The sequence below is a fragment of the Chlorocebus sabaeus genome, chromosome 21 (genome assembly GCF_047675955.1).
Source record: "Chlorocebus sabaeus isolate Y175 chromosome 21, mChlSab1.0.hap1, whole genome shotgun sequence".
NCBI lineage: Eukaryota > Metazoa > Chordata > Mammalia > Primates > Cercopithecidae > Chlorocebus > Chlorocebus sabaeus.
Window position 1 is genome coordinate 116,969,374 of NC_132924.1, and position 15,495 is coordinate 116,984,868.

The 15,495-nt window shown below is 42.4% G+C and overlaps 1 protein-coding gene across 7 annotated transcripts in view; it reads right to left on the bottom strand.

Annotated features, from left to right (window-relative positions):
• Positions 1-1,605: 1,605 nt before the first annotated feature.
• The window catches only part of TCAF1 (TRPM8 channel associated factor 1), a 50,490-nt gene continuing 36,600 nt past the window's right edge, over positions 1,606-15,495 (bottom strand). For 5 of the 7 annotated variants that reach the window (XM_007983297.3, XM_007983299.3, XM_007983302.3 and 2 more), the window contains 7 exons: positions 12,905-13,899; positions 12,519-12,616; positions 11,170-11,383; positions 10,282-10,521; positions 9,088-9,425; positions 7,360-7,610; positions 1,606-4,392 (listed from right to left, as the gene is read on the bottom strand). In XM_007983297.3, coding sequence (XP_007981488.2) covers positions 4,383-4,392; positions 7,360-7,610; positions 9,088-9,425; positions 10,282-10,521; positions 11,170-11,383; positions 12,519-12,616; positions 12,905-13,899 — 2,146 coding nt within the window. In that variant the 3' untranslated portion in view covers positions 1,606-4,382. Of the gene's footprint in view, positions 4,393-7,333; positions 7,611-9,087; positions 9,426-10,281; positions 10,522-11,169; positions 11,384-12,518; positions 12,617-12,904; positions 13,900-15,495 lie in introns of all 7 variants that reach the window. The other 2 variants (XM_007983298.3, XM_073009462.1) reach the window with 1 other exon arrangement.

Consider the following 15,495-nt stretch of genomic DNA (forward strand, 5'->3'; position numbering starts at 1 on the left):
TTCCATTTAAAAATGGGCAAAATGCCTGAATAGACATTTCTCTAAAGAAGACATACTAATGCTTAGCATCACTAATCATCAGGGAAATGCAAATTAAAACCATAATGACGTATCACCTCAGTTCAGTTAGAATGGCTATTATCAAAAAGACAAAAAATAACAAATGTTGGGGTAAAGGTGAAGAAAGACGAAGTCTTATATTATATGCTGTTGTAAATTAGTCCAGCAATGATGGAAAACAGAATGAAGTTTCCTTAAAAAAATTAAAAAATGGAAGTACCATATGATCCTGAATCCCACTACTGAGCATATATCCAAAGGAAATAAAATCAGTTATGTGGAAGGATATCTGCATTCCCATGTTTACTGCAGCATTATTCACAATAGCTGCATGGAATCAACCTAAGTGTCCATCAGTGGATGAATGGATAAAGAAAATGTGGTGTATACACAATGGAATACTATTCAACTGTAATAAGAAATTTTGTCATTTGTGGCAACATGATTGGGCCCAGAGGACATTATGTTAAGTGAAATAAGCAAGGCATGTAAAGATGACTACTATACAATCTCACACAAAAGTAGATTCTATAATTTTAAAAATTGATTTCATAGCAGTAGAGAGTAGAATAGTGGTTACCAGAGGCTTGGGAGGGTAGTGGGGCAGGGGAGATGGGGATAGACTGGTCAACAGGTACAGAGGTTCAGTTAGATAAGAACAAGTTCTGGTGTTCTACTGCACAATAGGGTGACTATAGTTAACAATAGTATATTGTATATTTCAAAATAGCTAGAAGAGAGGATTTTGAATGTTCTTACCACAAAGGGATGATAAATGCTTGAGGTGAAAAATATGCTAAATACCCTGATTTGATCATCACAAAATGTATACATGTATCAAAACATCACACTATACCCTATAAGTATGTACAATTATGAGTCAATTAAAAGTAAAATAAAACTTAAAAAAAAAAAAAAAAGAAACTTGGTGGCCTAAAGATTTCCATTAGATAGTTGGCTGTTTCTCCAAAGTACAGGGTTAAAAATAGCTGAAAAGAGGTTATGATGTTCAGGGAAAGTAGTAAAGAGTACACCAGGGAGACTGACAGGTGGACAGAAATCCTCTGACACCAGCTGGCCTCATGTAAGACTAAAACTTATTAAAACTGTCAAATGAAGAGGAGTGCAGGAAAGCTTAGGGCCCTGGAGGGTCCTTCTTTAAATGTTTCCCAGAAAAGGGGCAAACATCAAAGGCCTTCTTGGAAAAGAATAAAGTTGGCAAACTTCATTCAATGCTGTATTGGACATTCTTTCATGCAACAAATATTAAAAAAACCACTAGATGGTAAGCTTACTCAGCAGACATGGTGAGATCAGCAGCAGGCTTTGTTTTTTGTGGAACACCTGTACAAACAAAAGAATGTGAAGTGTGTTTTAATAACTGGAAGATACTTAATGTGTTTTAACAACTGGAAGATACTTAAGAGACTAGTGGGGAGATATCATGAGCCTGGACACATCAAGTGGACCTAGGTACTTGAGGACCTCGAAAACCATGTTAAAAGCTTTAGCTGGGTTGCATCTTAATCAATGTGAAGTCACTGGAAGATTTTTATTTGGGTTTATTAGAAATTTTTTCAAAGTAATACATGCACAAGGTAAAAAATTAAATAGTACAGAAGGACTTAAAATGAAAAACACAGTTTCCCATCCCACCCTTTTTACATCTAGTCCCATTCCCTAGAGGTAATGCTTTTAACAATATTTATTTTAGATCGTCTGGTAACTAACTTTCTAACTTTAAATAATATGTTTGAGCAATAATTTCCTGACTTAGTGACTTTACACCATCTTTAATAATTCCCCATTACAAAAGATAAGGATTTAACTTACACTATCTCCACTTTCCTTTGTCCATCTCTCTCCAAATGTCTGATAGTTAAATCACTTTTTAATACATCTATTGGTTTGATTTATAGCTTTGAACAATATACTAATCCTCTAGTTCTTGTTCCATTAACTGAAGATCTTTTCATCCCCACTTTGAATATATAAGTATCTCTACCTTTGATTCCACCTATCTTCCTCTAATTCTCAATCTCTTTCTGCTTTCTTTCCCTTTGTCAGCATTAATTACTTTCAACTTCAGTTCTGAATAAAAAATGAAGCCTTTCACACTTTGTCAATAGGCTGATCTGAACACTGAATACTAATAAATGATATCGACATTATTTTGGCTAGATACTTCTTACTGAGAGCTTACTATATTTTCTTTCTAGGATATTTTCTTCCCTACACACCCAATATCATCATGCCTGTGCCATAGAAAAGGAAATGTACCTATCAAGCCTCTTCTTATTTTTCATGAATAACTCAAAATCATGCCTCATTTTATTTTGCTGTATAATTGGACCTGAATTTTTTGACATATTGTTGATTTGTCTTTTTCTTGACTAAATAACCTTCTCAAGCATCCCAGCTTCTCAATGATACCATCTATGGCACTGAATGCACATTCTTCCCAGAAAGCCCAAGACTATGTTCTCATCTGAAATTAGTCTGCTGGATAGCTGTCACTCTAGAGTAAGACATCCTTTTGGATAACTGTCACTCTAGAATGAGACATCCTAAGTAAGGTCCACTGTTTTATAGATCCCATTTCTTCTTCTTTCTGCTGTTTTATGGATCCCATTCCTTCTTCTTTCCTGGTTTTCATCCTCATTTTGCTGGAGAGCTTCCTCAAGATACTTCCTCAGTAAGGGTGCAAAGGAGGGAGACTTTCTGAAAATTTGCCTGTCAGAAAATGTCTTCACTTTGATATTCTTCTTGACAGTTTGCCTTACTGTGAAATTCTAGGTATAAAAATTTTCCATAAGCTATGTGAAGATGTTGACCCATTGACTTCTGGCATTCAGTGTTGCTGATGACAAATCTGTCAGCAGTCTATTTCTCATCCATTTTTGTGTTGAGCTAATCGTGATTACCTCATTTGTTTTCTCCCTGGCCACTTTAATCTCTTCCTTCTATTCTTAATATTCCAAAATTTTACAATATTGTGTTAGATGTAGATTTTATTGGGACCTCTAAATCTGGAGACTTAGCTTGCTCTGTTCTTCAATTCTTTTTCTTTTTACTTCTTCACCTACATTGTCTCTGTTCTCTCTTCCAGGAACTCCTAACATTAAATATTGATTGTCTATGTCTCTTTTCTTTCTTTATATTTTCTATCTCTTTTTGCTCTTTATCTGGAGAGATTCCCTCAACTTTATTTTCCAGACCGTATACCAAATACTTATAGCAGTCTTATTTTATTTTCAAAGAGATCTTCTTATTCTCAGTTTTCTCTTTCTTTTGCTGCTTTTTAAGAGACAGGGTCTCACTCTGTCCCCCAGGCTAGAGTACAGTGGCACCATCATGGTTCACTGTAGCCCTGAACTTCTGGGCTCAAGTGATCTTCCCATCTCAGCCTCCCAAGTAGCTAGGACCACAGGCACATACCACCATGCTTGGCTAATTTTTAAAAATTATTTTGTAGAGACAGGGTGTTGCCATCTTGCCTAGGCTGGTCTCGAACTCCTGAGTTTTCTGTTTCTTTGTAGTATCCTGTTTTTCATCTTAAATACACCTCAACTCTCTCTGAAGATGGAATTAAAATTAAGTTATTCTTTCCACATTGTCTTTGTTTCCCTCAGAGTTTGTCATATCTTCAAGGCCCCTAATTCTACCTGGTGACTTTTCTTATTCTTCTTCCCTCCCCATCACCCATGTCTGAGAATTTCTAACTCACTATTCCCATTTAAGAATCAACATAACTGTTAACTTCTATAACAGTCAGCATGGGTTTCCTCTGCTGTTGTACGGTTAGGTCTGTTTCTTCAGCAAATCTCTTCTATACCTGAAGGCAACAGGCACTTGAGTAGGAGGTCTCAGCTGTCAGTAGAGAATTAGCTACTGGCTGGGGACACTTATTTCCACTAGAAGAGAAATTTTTTTCTGGAACACCAACTCTTATCTCTCTGCAGGCAGTCTGTTCAATTCCTTTATACAAACAACAGCAACAATAACAAGACATTTTTAATGGGTATCAATAGTGGAGACTGCCTGTGTTCTGTGCATAAGAGTTGGGGAAGAGTAGGAGAGGGCTCAATTTTACAACCGGAGTAATTCTTCAGTAGACAAACTTTTCAGGTACTCAAGTCTCTTTGGGGTTATGTTGCTCAGATCAGCTTATATCTGAAAGGTTCTTCACTCTTTCATTATCATGCTTCATCCACTTTCTCTCTTCCAGAAATGTGCTGAGATCTTCTCCACTTATAACCAAATCCCTTCAGTTTTCTTTGCTGAGATGTGTCAATTCCTTTTTGCATTTCTTGACTTCAATTTCAGTGGGGCCTGGGGAGGGAGGGAAGGTAAACTTATGTTTAGTTCATTATCTCAAATTAGAAATTCCACTGGAGGCTTTTAGACACGGAAGTAACATGGATAACTTTATATTTTAAATATATCCCTGGGATGTACTGCTAAAAATATATTAAAGAGGGCAAGAATGGATACACATATTCTCAAAGATGGAGGTTCTAATTTCCTCTCTGAGAACCTGCAGTGTTTGGGATCTTTGGGAGTCAGGTACTTCACCGAAATAGTCCATCATTCAAAATCCAACAAACTAGAGAACACTTTCATGGTACCCTAGAAAGAATAACCCAGAACCTAAAAGATCTGGCTGATGCTAAAGGGCTCACTCCAGCACTGTATATTGGGAAGCACTTCAGGAGCCTACCTTAAATTCTTTGAATTGTCATTTGGGATAAACAAAATGACTTTTTGTTCTGATAAAAATAGATGATGGGTAAGTATATGCAGCCAAAGCTCTGGCAAGTAGGGACATAATGATCCTTTGGTTTGCTGGTTGGCTTCTTTATTTACCTATTGATTGGGTCATTCAAAGCACTGTAGTTATGAATGCCCATTCTATAATCAGAATGCCTGAATTCAAATCCCAGATCAACCACTTATTAGCAATATAGCCTCAGATAATTTACCTTATCTTCATTAAATTCAGTTCTCTGTTTCATAAAATAAAATGGGAGTGATAATAGTTGCCATGTCATGAGATTATTGTGAAGATTAAATGAAACAATCTATATAAAGGAATCACTACAATAACTGGTATACACCCAATAATTGATAACAATTATTTTAAATGTTGAACAAATATCCAATGTCTAATGTTTAAAGCAGCTAGGCAATGGATATTCATGCAATCAGGAGAAATAATCCTAGGACTGACAAATAACATGATAAAGAAATCTACTGGGAGGCCGAGGTGGGTGAATCACCTAGATCAGGAGTTTGAGACCAGTCTGGCCAACATGGCGAAACCCCATCTCTGCTAAAAATACAAAAAAATTAGCTGGGTGTGGTGGTGGGTGCCTGTCATCCCAGCTACTCGGGAGGTTGAGGCAGGAGAATCGCTTGAACCTGGGAGGTGGAGGTTGCAGTGAGCTGAGACAGTGCCATTGCACTCCAGCCTGGGTGACAAGAGTGATACTCTATCTCAAGAAAAAAAAAAAATCCAAAGAAAAAACTCTATAGGTCAAATCTTACAGTCTACATATCTACCCAATTACCAGTTAAGCAAATAAAATGATATATTAAAATAATTAAAATAAACAGTGAGCTAAAGAAAAACTGGCTGGATGTATATGACATCAATCAAAAGGAGCCAACTTTAGTTAAAACTATAAAGAAATGGGGGATTCTGAATAAAATTAAAAGGAAGTAAGTTTGGGTGAACTCTATCCAATTATCTTGTTTCAGAGTCAAGTCCTCTATGTGTGTGGACTTTGTCTGCCAAACTGGTGAGTAACTCGACAGGGACTGTGTCTTGAATCTGCGTTACAGAAATATAAACACCGTCATGAAACCAGATACACTCTGTTTGTTAAGGCCAAATGTCATTATGGAATTGATCTCGTTTCTTTAAGACATCTAGTCTTGATTTAATCAAAGAAGGAATTGGATGTGTAAGATAGAACTGGGTAAGGAGATCCAAGGAAGAGCTCCAAATTCACAATGGGGTTCTTATAAATAGCTTTACAAATCTAAGTTTAAAAAACTAAAATTTTTAGCTATTTTTAAAAAACTTATTGTGAATTTCTAAATTCTCTTCCTTTCCTCTCTTCTCTAGAGCTCTTCCTTTAGATTCATAAAGCAACATAGCAGAATCCTTCCAGAGGTTGCTGTATAAAGTGCAACATGGGCTAGGATTAACTACAACCGCCTCTGTAAATATAATCTAAAAGTCAAGTCTAGCTCATAAAGAATGATCAGTCAATTCGATAATAATAATGGCAGCAGACATTTTCTCAACACCTACTACCTGCCAGGGACTGTTCCATTGCTTTTTAGAGGTCTTATAAAATGTAATCTTCACAATAATCCTATGAGATAGATCCTATTTTAAAGATGAGAAAACTAAATCACAGTGAAGTTAAGGCAATTGCCAGGGTTATACAATTCGTGGGTGAAAGAACCAGAATTTGAACACAGGCAAGCTACTTGTAGAAAGAGTTATCCTAACCTCTAAATTCTGGAGAGAGGATGGAAAATAGTAAGCTCATTATCCTGTGGACTAGCATAAAATAGAAAAACCCCTTAGATGACATGCTCTGCAGACCTCACAAGCCTCTTCAGAATTTATCAGTCTCAACCTCCAGACAACCCTGTGAACTGGGAATTTTTATCCCCATTTTACACACAGGAAATGAGAGTACCAAGTTGAAATGACTTTCCCAAGAGCTAACCCTACCTAGTTCTGGGCTCTTCCCACTATACCAGAATGCTTGTCTAGCACTTTGAAAACTGCTCAAGTCACAAAATATATGAGCCTATCTGGGAGCTGTCTGGGTCTCATGGTAAATTTGTGTTCCAGTTGAGTTTTATGGTCAAGTTTTTGGAACAACTGATCAGAAACAAAAGCCCAAAGGGAGGCCTCAGGAGGCCAACATGAGAACTACCCCCTCTGGGCTATGGCCTGTGATGGTGAATCAGGGCTGATATAGAAGCAGGTGCCAAAGCTCTCGGAACTGGGCCAGTGCAGGGTTAGGAGGGAATGTGACAGCTGAGAGCAGAGGAATAAGATGCAGAAACAGAAGCCCTTGCACCTGAGAAATTCTGATTCCACTTTTGGCTGTGTTCTGAACCCACTTCCTAGAGACAGAAGTCGGTAATAAGGTATAGGGCAATGAACTAAGAGGACAAGGCCAGACCCTGGGAGGCAGAGGTAGAGGAATGAATCCCCACCTCTGCCTACCTCCCCAAACCTCTCTACCTGCCACCTCGATGGGCACTCCTTACATCTGTGTGAGGAGGTACAATTTCATAATATTTTCCTTCCATTCAGGCAGATAGGCCAGGCTGGTAGCCACTTCCTTCTGGATGGGCCAGGCCCAGGCCTCAAAGAACGGAGCCAGGTTCTTCTGCACTTGGTGGGAGAACATCTTGACCCACAGATTCATTTTGTCAACATTATCTGTGGGCAAGTTGGTCTGGTTCCTGTATTCGGTGAAGAGACGGATGAATGGCTCCCAACCAAAGGCTTCCTGTAGCTGGAAAGAGAAAGAAAAATACAAGTGAGATTGAGAAATAAAAGAGGGTCCAACAAGAACCACTATAATAAGTGAACTTAGTGTATGTAACCCCTTACCCATCAGCTTCACGTCTATCACCGACCTGCTCTCCTCCATTTTGCCTATTGGCCTCAGGCGCTGCTCTCCCACATTCTAATCTTAGAAAGGGCCTTGGGACCAGCACGGTGCTCAACACCGAGTGAACACTCAATCAGTGAGGGCCATGGTAATAACTGCAATGCTTAATATCAATATTTTCTACCACTGTCATGATCCATATATCCCACTAGATCATGCAAATAGAGATACGATATTACACAAGGATTTAAAATTGGCAGAATTGGAAAAATCCTCTTATCTCTCAAGAGTTGAAAAGTGAAACCTCAATAATAGGGAAACTTCCACCTCATCCTGGCACAAAGAAATCCTCATTAATCATAGATCTTCGTCAATGTGCAAGGCTATTAAAATGGCCTTTGGGGAAAAAAGTGAGTTGGATAGAAGTAGAAGACTACAGATTGTCTGGGTAACTAGAATTAAGAGTAAGTTGTAATTTTTGAAAAAGGCAGCCATTCTGAGGCTGTTGAGTTACAGAGCTTGAATTATGAAGCACTTGAGCAGTTCTCCAGACCAACTTCACATTTATTTCACCAATGAGAAACTTGGTGTTCCTGGGGCAAAGCAGCTATAACAAGGTTGAAGTGGAGCCTCGCTGGCTGTTTCCCATAATTCTCATGGCAGTGGGAATGAATAAGAGAGCCTCCGGCAGGTGGAAGAACCAGAATAGCGCATGCTTGGCCTGAGACTGAGTTCTGAAATTCAAGGTGATGAAACTCTCCAGTTTCATGCCAAGAACTGATACAGGCATTGCAGGGAGGGAACTGGGCATTAAACAACTGGTCAAAGGCAAGGCCACCTCCTTGTCCAGGTCAGTGAGGACTCTTGGACTGCCTACATAACGGGGACTCTGAGGCATGGCCAAGGCATAATGAGAAGATGGTACATTCATCTAAAGAAAAAAACATAAGTCATAGCCTATGGATTATGTGTATGGGGGAGGGGAGACTGGTTTTAGATAGCTATTAAGTAGGAGAGTTTGGCTTCAGTCTCAGGTATGTCTGGCTTTAAAGCCAGAGACAGTGAGTACATGTATAGTACTTTATTTGCCTCTACCATTTTTAACCTTTCTCAGTGCTTTCTATTTACTCTTATGTAGCTCTGTGGGGTGGAAGGTGAGGCTCAGGCAATTAAATCCACTTGAGGGTCATGCAAAGCGATGCACTGAGAGACATCATCAATACGACTGTCACAGTTGGACTTTGTCAGGGCCTCCATATCCTGGTGTGGGAGACAGGGGCCATGGGAGGTCTTCTGGGCCACTAGAACATTATCTGACAGTTCCCCGGATGGTCCCCGCAGTAGGGGTCCCCCGTCACCTGCCGTTCTTGCCCAGTACCTGTAAATACGTTTCCAGTGCGGTCCATGCATTCCAGTTTTTCACATTGGGACCCTTGCTCAGGTAGATTCTGACTCTTTTCTCCCGAACTGGGGGCCACAGAGCAATATTGGCACGGCTTCGAGGAATGCCCAAGACCGTCTCATGCACATACACACACCACAGGTTGCAGGTGGCCTCGGTGGTGTGTGGTGGGAACTCCCACTCCTGCCGCTGCTGGTTGCGGCCCAGCTCGTGGACAGGGCCCCACAGCCCCTTGGTTCTGATGAGCTTCTCGTTGATGAGCTCCTGCACTGACTCCAGATGGCACATGATGGGGTACCCTGCATGCATCCAGCCTGGAAAATGCAGTAGGGAAGAGAGCGTTAGGGTTCTCCCCATTTAACTAGTAACATTCTTCTGTGTATTGTGTCTGTTTGAAAACAGTAACCCCAGCCAAATTCCAGCACACCATAATGCTCAGAAAAGCAACCCAAACCAAGACCCTGCTAGGTGTTCCTTCTCCTCTTCTCATTCTGTAAGAATTCCTTCATCTTCACTCTGACACAAAATAGTGTGACTATGGAAGGAGACGCAGCTTATAGATAAGGAGCTGTTCATGTTACCATTCAATTTTTCTATTTTGATGAGGATGCCTTATCCATGTGAACCTGTGTCACTATAACCTTTTCTCAAAATTCAGAGCTCTTTAAGGTAGCTCCTCTCTCACTGTTCAGATATGGTGTTGCCACATCAACACAAGTTTACAGTGGACATCTGTACAAGAGAAGAAAATGAGGGTCCAGAGAAATTCCCATGTTTCTTTAATGTCTGTATATTTCCCTCATTTTTCATGTTCCTTGACCATAGGCAAAGATCACTTTATTCAGTGTGTTCATAAAGTTGTAAAATATCCCTGTTCCAACCCAACAATTCTGACCTAGGTCAAGGCCCTCTGCCATTTTTACCGGCTTGAAGTCCCTGATGAATGCCTGTGAAAGCTCAGGTGGCATTTCTTGATGTCCTTGACATGCTGACATAAACTGTTATATATATATCATATATATATTTCCTTCCCATTTAAATAGCAAGGATACATCTATATGTCTTGCTAGCAAAGTATGTTTCCCCTAATGGCTGCCTACTACATGGCTGATAAAGCACAGGAAGGCGCTCGGAGGCAGCATGCACAGAGGGTTTGCTTGGAGCACCCACCCACTGAGATCTGCACGTCGGCAACAATCCTCTGAGGCAGGCGCAAAGGGAAGGGCTCAGCTCCCAGTCGCGCCACAGCCTGCATCACCTCATCCCAGAGGCGAAGCAGTGGCTCAGGGTTCTCCAGAGTACGAAGATTTGCGGTCGGCACGGTCAGAATGATGTTGTCCGTGGCCAGCTCTCCCCAGGGCCCTGGATTCTCTTGGATACGCCTCTTCCACTCCTCCAGGGTGGTCTCCCCTAGGAAGAGAGATCATGGAGCTTGAAATCCTTTCCCAAATCCCACAAATTACAACATACAGCTTGGACTCCAGGAGGAGAACACCAAAATCATGAACAGCCACATCCCTCCTCTTTTTAAAAAAAAGTAATTTAAAGTTCCGGGATACGTGTGCAGGACATGCAGGTTTGTTCCATAGGTAAGTGTGTGATGGTGGTTTGCTGCACCTATCAACCCATCACCTAGGTATTAAGCCCAGCATGCATTAGCTATTTATCCTGATGCTTTCCCTCCATCTGCCCCACTACCCACCCCACTGACAGCCCCAACGTGTGTTGTTACCCTCCCTGTGTCCATGTGTTCTCATTGTTCAGCTTCCACTTATAAGTGAGAACACGTCATGTTTGGTTTTCTGTTCCTGCATTAGTTTGCTGAGGCCATATCCCTTTTCTCTATGCTTTTTCTATGAAGTCCCCAAGGATGTGGTTTGGTCTTTATCTGTACAACCCCAAAGCCGAATCTAAGGAAGCTGACCCTCCTTCCTCTATTAGTCCGTGTCTCTCTCCTTGTGCATCAAACAGGCTTTAGTCACCTCCTGGACTCCCACGCTCTCTGGAGTCATCCCAGTTCTTTCCCTTCCCTCGGGAGCACCCAGGGCTTCCACTCACCCAGCTTGTAGTATGGAGCATGCACAGCCCCCTTCACGGTGACGGGCACAGAACCCAGTTTGCTGTTCTGAGGCACAATTATATAGAGGAGTCCACCCCAGAGGCACGTGATCGATTTTGTGGGTTTGTCCAAGCAGCACCGGTTAATTACGAGTGGGCCTCGGAAAAGCTTGCTGGCCCTGGTCAGGTCATCTGTGTGGCAGCCAATCTGTATCTGGAGCAGAGAGATTCCCCCCCCCCCCAAAAGTCACCATGGGACACGAATGGGTGGAAGAAGAGAGCCCAGCAAGGGACTCAGGATGGGTCATTCAGCCATGACCCCACGCGAGCCCAGCCTTCCCACCACTGATGAACCATGTGTGATACCCCCGGGAAACTGTAGCATTCCTTGGGGCATATGGGCTGAAGAATGTATAAATATTTTTCCAAGGCATTCAAACAGCTCCATAATGGGTCATGTTAGACAGACATTAATGTGAGGAGTGCCAGGTGTAACCTATAAGGCCAATTCTGAGGAGGGCTGACTCCCATGCCCAGTCCTCTGGTGTTGCTAACAAATAGAACACTCGGTCACCTATCTCATGGTGGTGATTCCAGCATTTGGAATGGGGCAGAGGGAACCCTGCCTTTTGCTGATCAGAGAGAGGGCCCAGTGGGAGGCAGTGTAATCTGGCTAAGATAGTTGAGGGTTGATTCAGTTTCTCCCCTTTCTCCAAGCTATCTTCCTGGGCAGGTACTTGGTAGAGTCCTAGGATTCTTTTCCCTGAGTTTATGCTCACCAAGTTCCAGGATAGGCACAGGCACAGAATAGATGCTAACCATCACAGTGACCCTCAAGGGGGATAGGGAAGGACAGCAAGCTCATTTTGCAAATGGGGTGTATCTCTACGTGAAACTGACAGAGGGAAGGCGAACTGGGCAATCGAGGAATGGTCTTGGGTGTCACGGGGAAGAAGCCGAAGTCAGAAAGACCTTGTGCTACCATGGGAATGGATATGGAGATGAACAGTGAACTCAGATTTACTGAATGCCTACTCTGTGTGAGGTTACCTTCCATTTCATATCTCTTATTCCCTACTCTAGGATGTAAGGCAAAAGCACAAAACTTAAGAGCCAGAAATTAGTTAGGTTTGAGTCCTGGGCACTTACTTGTATTAGCTCTATACATTTCAATCAATCAATCAATCAATCAGCTTTTCTGCATCTTAGTTACTTCATCCTTAAAACAAGGGTAAAATCACCTGCTCTGTATTACCAACAGGGCTTTGTGAGAATCAAATAAGATACTGACTGTGCTAGGAAGAGCCTTTGGGTTCCGTGTTACATGGTGAGGTGGGGCATGGCCTTACCTTCAGGTCGGCAGAGGCAGCAGCTTCAGGCAGCGAGACTTCTATAATTTGCCTTCCAGGTATGTAGAGTCCAGTACTCATCCAGCAATATCTGGTGCCTGCCAAAAGCAGGAGGCGTAGGCAGACTTTATCCCTCCTCCATGATGCCATCTCCACCCAGCGTCACCAGAGACCCCTCGTAAGCACGTATCTTCCCCTACATGCCGCCCCGACTCAACTCTTCCAAACAGTACTTAAAATTCCAACCCTTATCTTCTTCAAAGTTCATGGTAAAAAACAGAGACCGCCCTCTGGACATGATTGGGTCCCTGAAATGGACTGCTGACGTCAGCCTGTCCCCATTCCTCCATTCCCGTAATACTGAGCTCCCAACCCTTGCTCCTTACCTGGATTGGTGCAGTTGACCTCGACGGTGATAGGAGATTCTGAGGGGCGCAGATAGGGGCTGCTGTACATATCTTCAATTTCTGGGACTAACAGAGAGAGGTCACTTCCAGAGTGGGCCAGCCCTGTGGCCAGGGAAAGCATAGCACCCCTGCAGCAGTCATTGATAACAGGGTTCTCTCGGGTTGCTACTGGGAGCCGGTATCGACTTAGCAGCTTCCTCAGGAGTCGATGCACAGACATGTAGGCAGGGATCTCTTCTGCGGGAATCTGCAGGAAAGCTGCACCATCTGGTCCCAGCTTTGCCAACCAGCCCTTTTCCACATTTCCTCTCTTCCTGCCCATTATAACCTGGAACTCGGCCAAGGTGGAGCGGAAGTGATAGGTCCTTATCCCTGCTTTAGGAGTACGAAAGGGCCCTGGATTGAGGCTTTGGCTTGTAATGCTGATGCCAAAGGGGTTGAGGAGGAGGTTTCCTGGGAATCGAGCCAAAGGGGACACTCCGGGGTTCTTGAAGGCCCACCACCAGGCTTGGGCTCCAACAAACAGCCCGCCACCCTCTGCTACAAACTCCTGCAGTTCTTTGACCCCCACTTCGCTCACGGGTTCAAAGCAATAGACACTTGCATCACTGGTCAGATTGGGCTCGATGCTGGTGTCTATGCCCCCCACTGCGAGGAGGCCACTCAGGGTTCTCAGCTCTGTCTGCACCACGATCTTGCCTCTGCGGCCCCCATCCAGCCAGCGGACGGCATTGAGCAGAAAGGGGCCCAGTTTACCAACAGTGAATAATACCTTATGGCCAGTCACAACCACCCGGCCCCGGCCATAGCGGGCAGCCGCTATAACACAGCCATGGTAGGAATCTAACCCTAGAGGAAAGGCTAAAGCCCCATGCACTAGCAGCTGGGATGGGAAACAATCCGAGTTGCTGATGTCCAGCTCTGAAATCCCATGCAGAAGCTCCTCTCTGTCCTCGGAGAGGTCATCTTCACAACTGCAAAAGACACATGCATTCTTTATTAGAGGTACAGTTCTGTACAAAGCTGTTAGAACAGTGGACAACATACAGTGAGTGCTATAGATGTGTTAACTTTGCTAATATTGTTATTTTGAATTCTTAGGGGAAAGTTGGGAGAACAAAATGGACAGATCTGACCTCACTGGGTATGGAGACTTGTTGGAGGGGTGGCAGAGGGACTCAGTGTTAATTCTGCTCTGCTCATTCTTAGAGCACAAATTCTCCAATGGAAATTGCAAAGGGAGCCCTGCTGTGTTTACCCAACACCATGTCTTAAATACTCCAGATTTAAGTTCATGGTTATTTCAACCCTCTAAGCAATACATATATTAAAAAAAGAATGGGAAATCGTGCTTTTTTTTTTTTTTCCTTGTAAGGCGTCTTATTTATAAATTGCAGGAAATTGCTGCTAATTTCCTACAAATAAAGTCTGGAAGGCCAAGTCAGTAGTGCTAGTGAAGAATCATTATTATCTCAAAAGGTGGGGTGGGGGAACTGACTGGCCTCAACTCTAGTGGGAACTTCTGGTTACTGGAGCCCAAGAGGACTTTACTGTCTGCATCTAGAACTCCACTTGTTCACTGCCTGCCCAACAGAAGTGATGCACATCCATGCTATAAAGTTTTGCTCAGCACCATCTGTTTACTGTCTGTGGGTAACCCAGCCCTAGAAGTACTCAAGATGCCCATAAATCCAAAATGAGATGGAACACTGGATAAGGTGGGGTTAAGGAGTAGAGTGGCTTCTCTAGCTTGAGATTCCAGAGTTGGCTCTATCACTTTTGTTAGGTAAAGCTATGGCAATTGTATAGCAGGATGCAGCTGTAAGATAACACCAAGAAATAGGGGTCAGGTAGACAACAAATTTGCAGTATTCGTGCTGTACTCTCTATGGCTGGCAGAGCTCTACTGATGGGAAAGCTATGGTCGTCTTAGCAAGTACAAACCTTTACTAAAGACACCATACTAACTGGCAGATGAGTCTCTAACTCCGTAAACAACTATCGTTAACATCATTCAACTGTCTCTTCTTGATCTGTTTCGAGGCTTACCAAACAACTCTGTGATTATAATATTGCTTTCCATGATCACCTGCCTAATGAGAGAAAGAAGTCACTGGCTAGGCCAACCAGAATATTCTAGATTTGTAACATTTATGTATTTTATTCAAGCAACATTTTGGATAGTCTGTATTTAATTTGATGACTCTAAAATTTTTTAAAATTTCATTTTAATTGTAGTACTTTAAACATGTATGCAAAATTTAATGAAAAATGTGTTTTAGTTCTCATAATTAGAGTTCTGTTTATACATTTTTTTCTCTTTTATTTTTGATTTTTTAATTTAATAGAGAGGGGGGCTCACTATGTTGCTCAGATTGGTCTTGAACTCCTGGGCTCAAGCAATCCTCCTGCCTTGGCCTCCCAAAGTGCTGGGATTATAGGCATGAGCCATGGCACCTGGCCTTCTTTACAGATTTCATGCAATTATTTTTTTTTAAGAGTAAAATCAGTGAAGAGGTGGGCTACTGTGCTCTAAGTGAATACATCAGCTTCAGGATTTCTACACGAGT